General features: G+C 42.2%; 1 protein-coding gene across 1 annotated transcript; it reads right to left on the bottom strand.

Moving 5' to 3' along the window:
• Positions 1-554: 554 nt before the first annotated feature.
• On the bottom strand, positions 555-16,627 carry parp16 (poly (ADP-ribose) polymerase family, member 16). The gene is made up of 6 exons (XM_078529963.1): positions 16,429-16,627; positions 11,392-11,529; positions 9,546-9,752; positions 8,200-8,371; positions 5,980-6,124; positions 555-4,291 (listed from the first exon to the last, which is right to left on the bottom strand). The coding sequence occupies exons 1-6, from the start codon at positions 16,615-16,617 to the stop codon at positions 4,150-4,152; spliced, it is 993 nt and encodes a 330-aa protein (XP_078386089.1). The 5' UTR covers positions 16,618-16,627; the 3' UTR covers positions 555-4,149.
• Between the last annotated feature and the right edge of the window lie 1,394 nt (positions 16,628-18,021).

Raw genomic sequence — 18,021 nt, 5'->3', positions numbered from 1 at the left:
AAGGCATCACCTTATAAAGGACAAGGCAATCCTGCTCCTAAATTAGGTTAACTTTAAGAGGGGATTTTGTATTTCACCTGGGCGTTGGACAGCAGTCAGGTGAAGAGTAGTCTGTGCCAGACAATCCAACAAAATAAAAACATTAACAAGAAACTTATGAAAATAACGTACAAAATACAGTCTGGAAAACCAAGATAAGAAACTTCAGAATAAATAGCTCCTTACCTCGTCTCTGTCATTCAATTTAAGGCTCCTGTTCTTCACTGTGACAGTCATGCATTCAGAGGTTCCTCCTCTTCCTTTCACTGTCCTAGCCACATACCAAAGAGCAGAAAAGCTGCTAATTTTGGAATTCAGACTTTTTAGATTATGTTCAAATGTGCCGTGTAACTGCACGGCTAGGAGTTAAAAATGTAGGAGGTAGCTCTAAATGCAGAGATTGAAGGAACTTATTAAAAATACATTTGGTTCATTACATGATGTTGCCTGAACACAATGCAGGCAGAAGCTGCAGTTTCCAAAGATGGTAAAACAGTTTAAATTCACTATAAAAAAAAGTAACACAAGTCTTTATTGGTCATTTCGTCTCCATCCTCTCATCATGATAAAAATATTAACATTTTAATAAAGCATAAAATTATGAGAAAGGCTGACATGATGAGACTTATTCCCACAAGAGAATATTGATGAGGCATAATCCAGTTCTTCGAAACCTATTTTATTATCAATTAACATAATTCAATTTAAAACTGTGATCACAGGACTTGAGGACACTCAATTCATAGAGGAGCAGATCTAGGATGCATTCCCATCAAAAGTGACCTGCAGGACACAGACTGCTGTAAGCACTGAGATCAAGTATCTCTCTAATCCAGACAGGAAGTTGTCACTGAGCTATTCTAATGCAAGTCCTATGCAGCAGCTGCCTAAACAGCAGCACTGGTGATTGTGGGGCACACCTCGCCAAAGGCACACAGTTTGGGAAACCAGAATGGAAGAAGGCAGATCATAGGAACAGGAGTAGGCCATATAACCCCTTGAGACTGTTCTGCCATTCAATGAGTTTGTGGTTGATCTGTGACACAAATCCACATACCTGCCTTTGCCCCATCTCCTTTAATACCTTGGGTTAACAAAAATCTGTCAATTTCAGATTTAAAATTAATCCGTGATCAACTGCCATTTGCAGAAAGCGTTCCAAATTTCTACCATCCTTTGCGTGTAGAAGTTTTTCCTAATTTCACTCCTGAAAAGTCTATAATTTTTAGACTATGCCCCCTAGTCCTAGACTCCTTAGCCAGCAGAAAGATTTTCTTTCTATCTAGTTTATCTGTTTGCCCTAATATTTTGAAAACTTCAATCAAATCACCCTTCATCCTTCTTAATCCAGTGAATACAACCCAGTTTGTGTAATCTCTCCTCATAATTTCAGCCTTGGCAGTCCAGGTCTCATTCTAGTAAATCTACACTGCACTCCCTCTGAAACCAATACATCCTTCCTAAGGTGCTGTACCCAGAAATGCTCAAAGTACTCTAGTTGTGGTCTAGCCAGGGCTCTGTACAGTTAAATAATGACTTCTACCCCCTTGTGATCTAGTCTTCTAGATAAAAAGGCCAGCATTCCATTAAACTGTTTAAATTCTTTTCAGCACCCATTCATAACATTTTAATGATTTATATATATATATGGACCTCCAAGTCTCTTAGGTCTTCTATTGTTTCTAGATTTTCTGCATTTGGAAAGTACCTTGCTCTATCCTTTTTAGGTCCAAAGTGGATGATCTCACATTTACATACATTGAAGTCCATTTAACCGCTCACTAAAATCTATCAATTTCTCCTGGTAATTTAATGCTTCCATCTATACTGCTTATAATGCCACCGAGCTTCATGCCATCAGCAAATTTGGATATGAGGCTTTCTATCTCATCATCTAAGTCACTAATAAATACGGTGAATAGTTGAGACCCCAACGCAGATTCCTGCGGAACTTCAAGTCACATAGAAAGTGATTTTCCCTCAACGGAAAAAACTGGGGATATCTGGTGAAACACAAGATTCAAACATAGATATTCATTATCAAATACTTAATGCAGTGCTATTCCTCTACTCCTGTTGACCACAGGAACACTGGGTCAGACTTCAGCAATCTACATTACTGCAATCCAGCACTTGGGAGGGGAAGAGGAAAATTACTTAATTTCCCTCATCAGATTACTGTTCCTCCTGGTCTATTTTATTTATATTCTTACACCAATATAAAAGATGTGAGAAAGTAACACCAATAAGTTTAAAGGCTACTGGATATGGTCCCCTTTTAATTAGTGCAGAAAGGTAAATAAAGTATAGCCTTTCATTGCAACTCACAATGCAGAGCCAGTACAGATATGCTTTTGCAAACATTAACTGACTGTTGTGTCAAATACTCAAGAGTTTGGAAAGATATTCCACCAGGCACCCCAAAACCAAAATGAGTTTTCTCCAATGTCCAGCCCCTCACCAGTGTGAGCCAGACTTTTTTAAAATAAAAATGATAAAGATATTTAAGTAACGATTTCGCTTAAACAAACCAGACAAAATCTGATCTACCAAAGTCACAACATTGATATTATATGAGTTTCAAGGAATATCCAGCTGGTAACCAAATATTAAGAAATAGAAAGTGATCTATGCTGAGGTAAACTGGAACTAGAACAAAACAAGCAGATTAAAATGCCAAGTAGGCACTGGATGAATAGCATGGCCTGTTATTATTCGATTTTCGGTGTGCTCTGTGCTATTAGATTAGGCAATATTGGGACACAGCAATGGAGGGAATTAGTTTACTAAACATCTCATTTCCTAATTCAATTATATTGATGCCATACGTTATTGTGGTCAAATTGGACAAAATCTAAAATTACACTTTAGAAAATTTACAGGCTAGAAATACTCATTACTCTTGGTATTACTTCCATAACTAAATATTGCACAAAGCAAATCAGGTGTATATATGTATAATATATATTAGATAAATATTTCCCCACGTGTTGAGTACAGGAATAGGTTATAATATAAAAACCATAAAAGCTGCAGTAACATTCGACTGAAATCATTTCAGTAACCCAAAGAAGGATAAACTTACTCTGCAGCCTGAAAACTGCCATCCGTATCTGATCGATTAAACCCTTGGGTTTATACTTACATTAAAAGTAAGAAAGGCTTGACTGCACTTTGTGCAGGATACAGCAGATACTACTGGGCAAGTTGCTATTCTACAGCTTACTAACGTCAAACTCCAAGTAACATTTCAGTCCAAGGATATAAAATGTATATTATAAAATTATTCACTGTACATTATTTTTCATAGCCCTTGTTTACTCCCTAAGGATCTCATCATGGAATTTTTGATAAAGAATGAGGGAGAACAAATAAGGAGCCTGTTACTGGGACATTGCTGCTGATTTGATGCCAAATATGTCACATTTACACTATTACTGTAAGGAACGTATGAAATAGGCATCTTAACACACTTGGAAGGTCTTCTGTCAATCAGATTTACATTACAGTATTAGGAACAATTAAAGTTTTTCTAATATCCTTATTTTGTATTTGGTTCGCTTCAGGGCCACAATGATGTCTGCTCTCCAATGCCTGCCAAGGTCAGAATTTAAAAATTGACAGTAATATATAAACTCTAAATGCAATGGTTTCAGTTGCCTCCAATGCACTGGAAGCCTGGGTCAATAAGCTGCACTGACAGTTTCACTTCCATGTTAAGCTTTGACTAATTGGTGGAGCCAATGCAATAGGCACATGAATCTACACCTGCACCACGTTAAGCACAGGGGTGAAAACTGCTGCCTGAAGCAAATTGGAAACAAAGCAGCTTCATTCCCTAGCACAGTCAATCATCACCCACAAACAACACAAAAGAACACGCTAATCAGAACTAAATACAACCATAAGAGAGCTGGAGTGGAACAATACAGGAACTCCAAAATCTGAAAAACATTCTTGGCACAGTAAGTTGTCTATAGTTTTAGTAAATTAAATTCTTCTTGGTCCAGACTTGTGCCTTTCTGTAACAGCGGTGTCTAAGGCATCAGGTAAGTTTTGTAGTGCACATCCATGTTTTATCCAGTAAACAAGACTGTAGCAACAAACTCATCACTTTGACTCGAGAAATCGATTCCAGTAATACTGGAAAGCTGGTGAGTTACAGGCACCAATGGCTATCAGGAGCAACAAATACAGCATCATCATGACTATAAAACTATGCCGGGAGATCCAGGATGGCTGCTTTGCGGGTCTGTAACATTAAAACAGGAAGTAATTATAATGCAACTTACTAGAGACAGTTACACATTACAAAGAAAATGTGTCTAACTTTTGATCCCTTGAAAAAATGTTCTAAAATGTTCTAATTTTTCAAGAACATCAAAAATTTGACAATATGCGATTTCAAAGCAACTCCAGAAATGTGAAATATGCTAAAATAAGCCATAGATGCAGAATGAATTGAAGCGTTTAAAACAGTGATAGGGAATTACTTAGAAATTAAAGTTATGATGGATTTAGGGAAAGGGCAGGAATTGGGAAAGGTCTAACAGAATAATGAAGCAGATTTTCAATCTTAAGGTATGGTAAGGCTATTCCCTTCACAGTAGCCTTCACAAACATAGGGCTGAATCTTGACAGGGCGGGATGAAGTTTCTGTTGGGAAATTCATAGGTATGTCGCCTGTTAATGGGAGTGGAAATGGCTGTGCACGTGTGCATGTCCAATTTCTGACCCTGGTGGGGAAGTGGGTGATGGACAGTTGGTTGGGACGGGGGGAGGTGGCCAGAAGCATTTATTTTCTCCCTGAAGCCATCTTTGCCTTCCTTCAGCTACCATGTTTCCCAAGGACTGGGGAAACCGGGTTAAGTCAGCTGGTGCCAGCCTCATTGAAATGTTTAATTGGCCAATCCACCACCTGAGAGCAGGTTGACTGCCCACCTATTGTCCTGTCTCTACTAAACCTGGAGGCAGACTGGGTTGAGATTTTTAAAGCTTTAACATCTCGTCCTTCCCCAACCCATCCATTTTAGGGTGTTAAGATTCAACCCACTCTTCCCATAATGGATTGGTTAGCATGCCAAAGATAGTGTAGAACATAATTCACACCACCTACTGTACCATTTTACAGTACCCACTTCCTACTGTCCAATGCCCATTACCACACTCAACTTCCACATTTCCCCTCCCTGGTTTTCCTCACACAGGATCAATGAAACTCCCACCTTTGATCCAGCACAGCTCTGGTGTTCCTTCAATTTGTAAAACAGGCAATGCTATTGCCTCCTGACCTCCCAAAATCCAGTTAGCTGTGCACTAACGAAACAGATGCAGCCAGGGTGTAAACACCCACTCTTTATCAAACAATCAATAAATAAAATGATAAATGGCTGACTGAATTGCTCAAAGTCAACAAATACTCCAGTTTAGGCAAGTCTTTGTATTACAGAGGGCGACAACATTAACAAACACTTCAACAGAATGGAATGTGTTTAATCAATTGAAATGGGTGTCTACGCCATGTGGTATATTTCCCTCCGCTTCCTCCTGTTCATGTCAGTACAAAGTGCAAACATTTGAAAAAATATAGCCTCAACATACTTGCTCACAAATATTACATATAACAGAAGCATTCAATGAACAGATAATCCTTTTTTAAAACTCTTACAAGTACTGATATTTTAACCTGAAGTGTTGGTTAAGATCAACCAAAACATCTCCACAAAGTTTGTCTGACAGGAGTGAAGCCTAAAAGAGCCTGTCTCCAAACTCCAGATTAGCCATTGCCCATTGCCACTCAATTTGATCAGAACGTAAAAGAAAACCAGTCGAATTCAGTACATTTGGGGCGAAATTAAAAAATAGCTCTAGAATGAGTCCAATGATGTAGTCAGAGGGCTCTGGAAACACTCAGTAAAATTTAACAGAAGTTTAATCTACCTTCTTCGGTGCAGTTTCTCTGAATAAATGAGCAGATATTTAACTCTTAGCAGCTGGTTGTTTGTGACCACAAAGTATTTTTGTGGAACATCCCCACCTTCGCTGTTCCTCACCCTTGCTCTTCGTCGATCTATGCCACGAGCATCTGAAATCAAACGGGCAACATTCGCTTATTAGCATGGGAGTATGTCTAAAAACAGATCATATAATAACTGAAAGAAACAACAGGTTTTGAAAGTGTAAATGTCATGTATCACTAAGCACTGGAGTTCTAGTCACTCTGTGTCACTAAACTTGGGGCTGATATTATTTCTATAGGCGCAGCTGCAATAATGGTTCAGAGGTTTAAGATTATAATAAAATTAACATTGTTAGGAAATCCCTTTCAAGGAAAAAATTAGTTTGCTTCAAAACTTACATGTCAGGAGGCGATCAATATAGTATCAAGAGTAGGCAGTCCCTCGAGCCTTTCCCACCATTCAATGAAATCATGGCTGATCTGTACCTCAACTCCATTTACACACCTTTGCTCCATACTCTTACCTAACAAAATTCTATGGACTGAATCTTCTGATGTGGGGAACAGTGAACGACTCAACTAAAGTCACTGATGTACCTCGGGATCCTGAGAAAATCCCAACAAACGCACATGCATGGTACTTTCGAGGGGAGTACAAGATGGAACTCACCAAGGCTCCTTAGGCAGCACCTTCGAAACCCACGACCACTACCGTCTAGAAGGACAGGGGCAGCAGATGCATTGAAACACCACCACTTGCGAGTTCCCTTCCAAGCCACACCCCACCCTGACTTGGAACTATATCGCCGTTCCTTCACTATCACTGGGTCAAAATCCTGGAACTCCCTCTCTAACAACAGTGTGTGTGTGTACCTACACCACATAGACTGCAGCGGTTCAAAGTGACAGCTGACCACCATCTTGTCACAGACAATTAGGGATGGGCAATAAATGCTGGCCTAGCCAGTGATGCTCACATCCCACGAATGGATTAAAAACAAGTTTAAACATCTGATTGCCGGGTTTTGCCCTGCCCGGACTGTTGCACAATTCCCCACGACAGTGGAATCAGATAGCCAGATCAGAGAATTGGGCTGTTCGCCCTATAGTTACCCTGGCTTTTACACAGATTTACCTAGAGCTTCTCCTAGCTTGTTCAAAGCCTGCTCAGGAGTGCAGCTCAAAGTAAATCAGCTGGAGTAACGAAGCCTCAAACACCACGCCATGACAATGTTCAACCCCACCCCCCTTCTCCCAACATTATTCTCTCTCCTCCCCCTCCTGACAATGATCACTCCCCTGCCTTCTGTTTCACCTTCTAGAATCCCTGGGTCCTGTCTGGCTGGTGTTGGGAGAGTCAGTACTGTCGGGTGGTGGGGGAGGTGCATGGGGAATGGGAATGAGCATTGTCGGAGAAGTTAAGGGGGCAGTGGGAACCAAAAGGGGAGTGGGTGGGGTAGGGCAAACACTGTTGGGAGGGGGTGCTGAGGGACGAACACTGCCAAGGGTGATTGGGGGGGGTTGGCTGAGGAGCGAATATTGTCTGAGGGGCGGGGTGAATGCTGTCAGGGGCTAAGGTTCTGTGGTTTTGGATTGAAATCAATGAACTGAAGACAGGCCTTAAGGGGCATGTCTTCAGTTTATGACGAGAAAAGGGGGATGTTTTCACTGGAATTATGTTCATCACTTGGCCTCCAGGTTCTGCTCGATACTGGATCCGTGCCAAAGCCAAGACCAGAGGATGCAAAGGTTCCAGCATCAAGTGGTCAGTTTAAATTGCAGTCAGCGACAGGCACAGCCACTGTGCTGCTGACCAAAAATCTGGGCCCATGAATTTCAGTTTCAAAATTTTCACTTCACCTGACTTCAACCACTCTTTGGGGAAGAAAGTTCCAGATTTCCACTACCCTCTGTGTGAAGAAATGCTTCCTTAAATCACTGAACAGCCCAGCTCTAATTTTAAGCTCATGACCCTTTGCTGTGATCTCCCCAGCCAGAGGAAACAGTTTCAAATTCCTATCAAATTCTTTAATCAGCTTAAACACTTCAATTAGTTTCCCGCTTAATCTTCTGCACTCAATTATTAATGGATAGATGAAAGCAAGCATAGGTCCAAAAACAGGAGTTTCTTATACAGGTATAACAGTCATGCTTCTACTTATTTACAAAATATTTATCCTAAGATTCAAAGTAAGCAATACCTTTTCCTTTAACCTGGCATTTAACATCAGGATGGTCAATGATCTCACAAACTGCAACACAGCTAAGGACAGGTCCGAGAATACTTTGGTGCCAGCCGTTACCATGGGGGCTGTACAGAAGAGCCAAGCTCAGGTCACTGGTAAGGTAGGTTCCTTCCCCAAATAGAGACGTCTATGAAGAAAGAGCAATCTTTGAACGTACACAAACCTTCAGTGCAACTGAACAAAGCTAAACTAGTACTCTTATGAGCGTTACAATTTGTTTTTAAAGAGGTAATCTTAAGACAATATAGACACATGGGTTCAGGCTATTGCTCATGTGGAGTACAGTACAGACTGGTTGGGCCAAACGACCTGTTTAAGTGTTATCATTTCTATCTAAGTCTACATTCCTTTACTAATGTACTCAGCATCTATTTCTTACCTATTTAAAGGCCTAGTGTAAGCACAAAGATTAAAGGCTGCATGTACCAGATGGAGAGAATGCCAGAGAGATTTTTCAATATGAGAACAATTAAAAGAGTGAGATTGACATCAAGCCAGGCAGGGGCCTACGTCAAGGGGTAAAGCAGGGGGCTGAAATGAAGCAACGTTTGGTGGGGGAATGGAGGAGGAGATTGTTGCCAGATGGGAGTGCTCATTGACTTAGTTGCACAGACTCAGAATCACAGAATCTGAGAACTGTTACCGCACAGGAGGCAGCCATTCAGCCCATCATGTCTGCACCAGCTCTCCAAAAGAGCATCATGACTTAGTGCCATTCTCCTGCTTTTTTCCCGCACCCTTGCACATTGTTTCTATTCAAATAATCATCCAATGCCCTCTTGAATGCCTCAATTGAACCTGCCTCCACCACACTTCCAGGCAGTGCATTCCAGACTCAAACCACTCGCTGTGTGAAAAAGTTTTTTCTCACATCACATTTGCTTATTTTGCAAATCACTTTAAATCTATGCCCTCTCATTCTCATTCCTTTTACAAGTGGGAACAGTTTCTCCCTAACTACTCTATCCAGCCCCCTCATGATTTTCAACACCTCTAATCAAATCTCCTCTTAGCCTTCTCCTCTCCAAGGAGAACAGTCCTAACCTAGGAGTACTCCAGGGTGGGGAAGAGAAGAATGAAGATGGTATCAGGGAGTACTCAAGTAGGACTGTCAGTCTACAGCAATGCTAAAATAGCTGTTTAAACCTACCCGAATTGTTTTTTGTTATAAAATGAGGTTTGCTGTTTAAAATCAATGATGTTTAAGAGCCTGGAGAGCCTATTGTGATGGAATTATCCTTTAAATAAACTAATGATTGCAACCATGTTAGCCCATATGAGAAAACAATGGAATTCCTGACCTTGTTTAGATGACACTGTAAACCACAATGAATTATAGAATAGAAATTCTCAAGTCGGCTCCCATGAAATGCATAGATGAGATCTCGGTCGCCTTTGGTTTCTTCGAACTTGGCATTCATCTGATCACAATAAACAATCTCAAACAGGAAGTCCGGTGTAGCAGCAGTGGGTGTTGTGAACCCAATGAGTTCCTGGATTTCTTCATACTAGAACACAAACAAGATCTCCTGTAAAAATTACAACTGCAAAAAAATCTGACAACTGAAGTCTTTTATTTTTGGTGGTGGGGTAGGGGAGTGGGGTGAGAAAAGTAACATTTTATTCACTCCTTCAGATTCTCTCCACACAATCCACGACCATAAGTAGGTAGGTTTCTTATCAATGCCAACCTGTATTGAATGATTAGTAATACAGTGCAGGGAGATAAACCTTCTGAGCAACCAGTCCTCCGATTTTCACATGTACTTTACAGGGCAACTGTTGCTCTGCACCTCACTTCAATCACTAAACATACTGCTTTGGAGTAGAGAGGAGGGAGTTACAAGTAAAGCCGCAAATGCTGGGATTTTACCCCCCCTGCCCTCAACCCCACACCATGAAAAGCTGCATTTCCTCCCACTATAACAAAACACTCCTCCCTTCCACAAAAAACACGTGTGGGTCACGTTATGTTCAAAATGGATAACATACAAACTCTAGCTTGAACTCTGGTAGAACATCTTTTCCTGGAAGCCTACACGACCCAGACATAAATGTCATAAACCCCAACTTCTGTCAAATCCCCACGCCCCAACAAAGGTAAAAACAGACCATACTCAAACAAGACCACTAGTTAACAAGAATGTTCTTCCGTCTGACTGGCCACCAAAATTTGCATTGCAAGTAACCCAAAGTTTCCTGCCTTAATGTGTCAATGTATTCACCTGTAAGTATCAGCAAAACAGTGAAAAACAGCAAAATGAAGGTGCGTCATCTTTGATGTAAAAGAGCTTTTTTCTATTTCTATGCCATTTCTAACTCTTTTATTCTGTTGAATAAATAGAGCGAGCACAGAGTAACCCCCAACTGCAGCAACCATTAAGACCATCAATCCAGTACATTAATGAAAACCCTTTTTGACATGGCAAATTACCAGCAACAGCAGCTCAAGTTCTAGTTAAAAATTAACAGAGAATTAAAACACTTAAAAGCGATGACCGAAATATCTCAGCTCTATTCTATGAGTTCAAAACGAAAAGTAATTCTGCAACAAGTCACAGTTGCATTCATATGGCTACATCCATATCAGTACATTTGTTAACTCCCTCATCTACATCTCTGAACAGCATATTATGCACACTGTGCACTGCAACTGATATATGTATGGTTCTTTTGACACAGCACTTCTACAGACATGTTTTAGTGACATACAGCTTATGCACTTTAGATGTTTGAGTAAAATACATTACATACTGACAAGATTATTCTGTGATTCCTGCTGCAATAAATTTTGTTTGCTGTCCAATATAGCCTTTTATTCATTCATGGAACATGGGCATAGCTAGCAAGGCCAACATTTGTTGTCCATCCCTAATTGCCCTCGAGGTGGTGGTGAGCTGCCTTCTTGAACCGTTGCTGTTCGTGTGGTGAAGGAACACCCACAGGGTTGTTAAGATAGAGTTCCAGGACTTTGACCCAGAAACAACGAGGGGACGGCGACATATTTCCAAGTCAGGTTGGTGTGCAACTCGGAGGCAAACAATTGAAATTATACCCATGCTTACAGGCAGTCTCAACTGGAGGAAATTTCAATACTACCTAATTGTCGGTTGAAAATTTTCTATAAACATTCAGAAAGGTTCTTACCCCTTTCTTTCCCAAACTTTTAATGGTTAGGTTTTTTGACAAACAGGCCCAGCTGAGAAGTTCGAGAGTTCTTTTGTGCGGGATTGTTCCAGAGTGTAGAAGCTGTTTTAAGTCTGGCAGGTTCTGCGCATCAGCAAGCTGTAGGGAGACACAATCTGTCAGTCCAAGAACATGCCATATAATATTCTGCACAGAGCTTTAACTTAAACTTAAAGATCAAGATGTGGAGTTTCCACTTTGGTTGAATCAACAGTTCTGGTGCAAAACGGACCCAAAATTGCACCCGTTTCAAAAAGTAATATTTCCCCTTTCCCACCATTTACATATCGCCAAAGACAAAATCTGCCTTGAATCAGCATCAACAGGCACCATTTAAATTAAATTGTTTTAAAAACATATTCCTTAATGTATTTAAACATGGTAATTTAGTTCAGTTTGATTAATAGAGCTGAAAATGGATTGCACACAAAAAAAGTATTTTTAATCACAATGTCAATTCACCATGCATGAGTAATTGATTTTAAATTACTGAAAATTACTTTTATAGATATGCAAGACCATTTGCTAATTATATTTGGGTACAATAGTCAGATTCCTAGTAAATTTTAAAAATATATTTGAAAGCTTAGCGTCTTTGTGTCTAAAAGAACCGGTTTAATTTTTGCACCTGTTTGAAGGCTTGCAAATGAGTGAAGTGGCGGAAACCCCACCAATGGAATTCACACTGGGTGTGCGGTCAGACTTGTGGGCGAGCTTCTAACACAATGCTTTTTAAATGAGTGCAAAAGATTCCAAATACTCAAGTGTGCTGACCGCAATTTGCCCTTAAAAATACCTGCAATCCTTTGTATTGATTATTCCGATTTCCAGAGTATTGCACAAAAAAACCAGCACAACGCAGCAAAAACTCCAAGCTCAACTATGTAGTATAGCAGTAAAATGACTACCATAATTGCTCTGCACCTCACTCCCAATCTTTGCATACTGTCAGCTGTGGCTCAGGGGCAGCACACATTCACCTGTCAGAAAGTTGAGGGTTCAAGGATTGATTCAGAGACTTGAGCATAAAATCTAGTACTGCACTATGCATCAGCCTGAGGGTGTATAGTACTGCCAGGGGTACTAAAATATATGAAGGCAAGTTTTTTCTTGCTTTGGATAGGGTACAAAAATATCTGATGTATGATCTCTGCCATCTGCTTATCACTACTTACCATAGTGTACAATATCAATTCCACATGACCGAGACTGTGTGATATAATTACCAGAATCTGCTTTTCAGTGCAATCATGTCTTCACTGTCATGTACATGAGCACTATCCACCAACACCACCACCTACTGACCAAACTCACCAATACTGAATCACCTTGGACTGTAGAACAAAATAGATATAAAGGAGGAGGGCACTCGCTTGGCCTGATAAATGAAGTACGGTAGCATATTGGTTATGCCACTGGACCAATAAATTGGTAGACACAAATTCAAATCCTACCCTGGCAATTGGGGAACTTAAATTCAGTTGATTTTAAAAAAAAAATCTGGAATAAAAAGCTGTGACAGATTGTCACAAAAAAAAGCCACTAGCTCAGTAATGTCCTTTATGGAAGGAAATGTGCCATCTTTATCTACTCTGGCCAATATGTGACGCCGTAGTCACATGGCTGGCTCTTAACTGCCCTTGGAAGTGGCTGCACAAGGAACTCAGCTGTATCAAAAGCATTATAACAAATTGCAGTGGTTCTAGAAAATAGTTCAACACCGCCTTCTCAGGTGTGATGATAAATGGTGGCCTTGAGAGTGACACCCACATCCCATGAATGAGTCAAAAGGAAATCTGTTCAGAGTAAAAAAACAAATCTACTTTTTTGCTATTATGTCATCTAACTTACTCTTGGATGAGTTTAAAGTTTACAACTCCTCTATCTTACTTTGATGGCCAGGTGGCCATTCCTAGTGTTCATCGCTGTACACGTCAAGTTCTCCCTGACATTTGTCTTAACTTTCCCTTTCAATAATGTAAGCTCTGCCCTTTTCTTGTGACATTCTGACATACTTTGAATGTTTTGGTCTCCTTATTTAAGGAAGGATGTAAATGCACTGAAGGTGACTCAGAGGTTTACTAGATACCTGGAATGAGTGGGTTGTCTTAAAAGGAAAAGTTAGACAGACTGGGCTTGTTTCTACTGAAGTTTAGAAGAGTGAGGGGTGACAATTGAAATATATAAGATCCTGAATGGTATTGACAAGGCAGATGTGGAAAGGATGTTTCCTCTGTGGTGGTGGTGGGGGTGTTGTGGGGGGGGGGGGGGGGGGGGCACTGTTTTAAAATTAAGAATCACCCTTTTAAGATAGAGGTGAGAGAATTTTTTTTCTCTGAGGGTTGTGCAACTTTGGAACTCTCTGCCTTTGAAGGCAGTGGAGGTGGGATCACTGAATACTTTTAAGGCAGAGATAGCTAGATTCTTGTTAGGCAAGGGAATCAAAGGTTCTCGGGGGTCGATGGGAATGTGGAATTCAAAACACAAGCAGATCAGTCATGATCTTATTGGATGGCGGAGCAGGCTTGAGGGGTCGAATGGCCTACTCCTGTTCCTATTTCGTATATTCGCATGTAAATTGCCTGGCACTATGATTACATGTTTTCTACAACAACTTGCATTTATAATGAGGGATCTACAAGCAACGTGGCATTTTTCATTAAAAACAGTACTTAACCAAAACATGAAGCAATAAAATACAGTGCTGAAAATGTTACAACTCAAAACTAAGGAAGTAGTCAACCTATTACTTGTCCTAATATTAGACAAAACGGGTCTTTGCTTATCACACAATCACAGAATTGTTACGGTGTAGGAGGCCATTTGGCCCATCGTGTCTGCACTGGTTCTCTGAGCACTTTAACTTAGTGCCAATCTCCTGCCTTTTCCCTGTAACCCTGCACAATAAAATACCCTCGAGTACCTCAATTGAACCTGCCTTCAACACACTTCCAGGCAGTGCATTCCAAACCCTAACTACTCGAAGTGTGAAAAAGTTTTTCCTCACCTAACATTTGCTTCTTTTGCAAAACACTTCAAAACCGTGCCCTCTGGTTCTCGATCCATTTACGAGCAGGAACAGTTTCTCCCTATCCACTCTGTCCAGACCCCTCATGATTTTGAAAACTTCTATCAAGTCTCCTCTTAGCTTTCTCCTCTCCAAGAAAAACAGTCCCAACTTCTCCAGTCTTTCCTCATAACTGACGTGTCTCATCCCTGGAACCAGTCTTATAAACTTTTGCACTTTCTCCAATGCGTTCACATCGTTCCTATAGTGTGGCACCTAGAACAGTACATAATACTCCAGCTGAAGTCTAACCAGTGCCTTATATAAATTCATCATAACCTTCCTGCTCTTGTACTCTATAAATCAAGGATGTTCAGTTTCTGAGTTAGTGTTATTTTCGTTAAAAAAATACTGATTCCCATCCCTTTCAGAAGTAACATGCTGTTCTATATACATCTTGAGACATGATGGCAATGAATATTAAAAGCAATTTTTTAAAAATCCTTATGCTGTGGTCTTTGATTACAGGTCATCTGTCAATCAGTCAGCGAAACATGACAATAACATGTCTACTGAAACGTGTCAGTGAGGCTGTGCCACAACCCGAACTCCTGATGATCCAATCCTGTTTCTTAGATAGCTTTGCATCTAAACTACCTGGAAGTCTATCAGGAGTTGATCACTCCTACCTTAGACTCATTTTAACCTGTGCCCCCTTGCCTATCCTCTCATAATTCAATTTATAGAACCAAATCTCAGAATGGCGACGGGAGGAGGGGCTTTGATCCATCAGGTCCACACCAGCTCTCTGTAAGACAATCCATCTTGTTGCACTCCCCTGTCCTTTCTCCATAGCCCTGCAATTTTTCTCCCCTTCAAGTACTTATCTAATTCCCTTTTGAAAGAATATTTCATTTGATTGACTTCCCCATCAACTCAATTGTCTTGGCATCTTTCACATGGTTTCCTTGCCAAACTGAAAGCCACCCTCCCTGCCTTCCACAGGAACTTTTTCTTCTTCATTCAAGATTCACCCTAAATGACATTTGGACAAACTCAAGCTAAGATGGAGAGCGGACAGCAGACCAGAGCCGCACTTTTACCCTGGAATTGAGAAGCCTGTGTCCCCCAACATCGCCCTACAGTCCCATCTCCCACACACCCCCCAGCCAGCCACCCACCTACCCTCAATATACCACCCTACCCACCCCCAATACGCCCACACCCCCGCCCGCCCCCCCATTTACCCACACCCCCACCTGCCCCCCCATTTACCCACACCCCCGCCCACCCCCCCCATGTGCCCACACCCCCGTCCACCCCCCCTACGCCCACACCCCCGCCCGCACCCCCATTTACCCACACCCCCGCCCCCCCATTTACCCACACCCCCGCCCACCCCCAATACGCCCACACCCCCACCCACCCCCAATACACCCACACCCCCCCCATTTACCCACACACCCGCCCACCCCCAATACGCCCACACCCCGCCCACCCCCAATACGCCCACACCCCCGCCCACCCCCAATACGCCCACACCCCCGCCCACCCACCCCCAATACGCCCACACCCCCGCCCACCCACCCCCAATACGCCCACACCCCCGCCCACACACCCCCAATACGCCCACACCCCCGCCCACCCCATACGCCTACACCCCCGCCCACCCCCAATACGCCCACCCCCAATACGCCCACACCCCTGCCCACCCACCCCCAATACGCCCACCCCCAATACGCCCACCCCCCCGCCCACCCCCAATACGCCCGCCCACCCCCAATACGCCCACCCGCCCGCCCACCCCCAATACGCCCACCCCCCCGCCCCAATACGCCCACCCCCCCGCCCACCCCCAATACGCCCACCCCCAATACGCCCACCCCCCCGCCCACCCCCAATACGCCCACCCCCAATACGCCCACCCCCCCGCCCACCCCCAATACGCCCACCCCCAATACGCCCACCCCCTCCCCTCCCCTCCCCCTCACCAATGCATCGAAGTCCTTGTTCTCCCCGCTGAAGTACGGGGCTGGGAAGGGCCTGAGCACCGAGTCTCTCCGGTAGCTCTGCAGGGCCGAGATGAAGAGGCTGCACCTGAGGTCGGCGGCCAGGAGATCCCGCCTCAGGCTCTGGTCCATCGGCTCTCCCAGGCCCGGAGCCCGGGGCTCGCCCTGCATCCCTGCCCCGGGGGGACAGACCTACAGACAAAACCCTCAAAACTAAATACAAACTCTCAAAAACATACAGTAAAATAAGTTAATATAAATTCTCTCCGATTCAGACCCCGGCAGCGGCCGAGAAGGTGTCACCCCCGGTAACTAACACCCACTTCCGGATCCGGGTCAGTAACCATGGTTACAAGGAGCAGGACAACCCATCCCTGCACAACAATCATTTAATTATTAATAATAATTCAATTACTCCAACAAAGTAATAGGTTTTGCTGAAAGAAAGACTGACAAACCTTCATTTTAACCTTTAGAAGCTGTTCCTTCAATAAGACAAAATTCAAACTTATTCACACAATAATTACTGAAACAAACATTAATCCACTCATTAAACCATTGCATTTCTGCACAACCTTCAATATTTATCCAAAAATTTTAATTAAAAATTGTTTCCTTGCCTTTGTTTCCTTTCCCCTAATCCATCTCTCTCCCCTAGTTATCTATAAATTGTACCATATATTTTGTTTTTACTATCTAATTAATCATAAATGGAGTTAATTTCCAAATGCTCTTAAGATTTGCATCGGCTGAAAAATAGGGTCTTTTATTCCAAAATTTGTTCTTATTCAAGGGATGTGGGCTTCGCTGGCTAGGCCAGCATTTATTGTCCATCCCTAATAGCCTTTGGGTGGTGGTGGTGAGCCGCCTTCTTTAACCGCTACAGTTCATGTGGTGTAAATACACCCACAGTGCTGTTAAGGGGGGAGTTCCAAGATTTCAACCCAGCAACAGTGAAGGGATGTCGATATATTTCCAAGTCAGGATGGTGAGCAGCTTGGAAGGGAACTTCCAGGTGGCGGTGTTCCCATCTACCTGCTGCCCTTGTCCTTCTAGATGATAGTGGTCATGGATTTGTATAAGTACATAACATAATAGTTCAAATTTGACATTACATAAAGTGCAATATAGATCATCAATTTATTTCAAAGCACTAAAGGTTATACATATTTACAAAACGGCCAGTTTTTCAGTTAATGTTTACCATGTTCATGTTATTGATTTATTTATCATTAGAGTGACTGGGTCATGTCTCTTGTTAACAGTGGAAATGGGCATATTTGTAGTGGGAGGCTTCGACCAGCACTGCAGGCAAGTAATTGAGTATGCGGATCGCTGTCTTATCCAACTGCATATTAATGTGTGTAAGCAGTAAAAACGTTGATTCTGTTTGTATTGTGATGAAAAGATATGGACTTTTTTCACTTGCATTAAGCATACTGGATAGCTCCACTGTTTATTCCTTCCTCACCCCAGCAAAAAATAAAAATAAAGCACATGAGACTGCATTGCAAAGAAGAAAGTGTGGTCAATCATAATCATGTGTATGTAGTAGAAAGTTTTGGTCAGCTTGCC

Source organism: Cetorhinus maximus, chromosome 26 (assembly GCF_964194155.1).
Source record: "Cetorhinus maximus chromosome 26, sCetMax3.hap1.1, whole genome shotgun sequence".
NCBI classification, from domain to species: Eukaryota; Metazoa; Chordata; class Chondrichthyes; order Lamniformes; family Cetorhinidae; genus Cetorhinus; species Cetorhinus maximus.
Note: the sequence above shows the minus strand (reverse complement) of the source record. Positions and strands in the feature narration are given on the sequence as shown.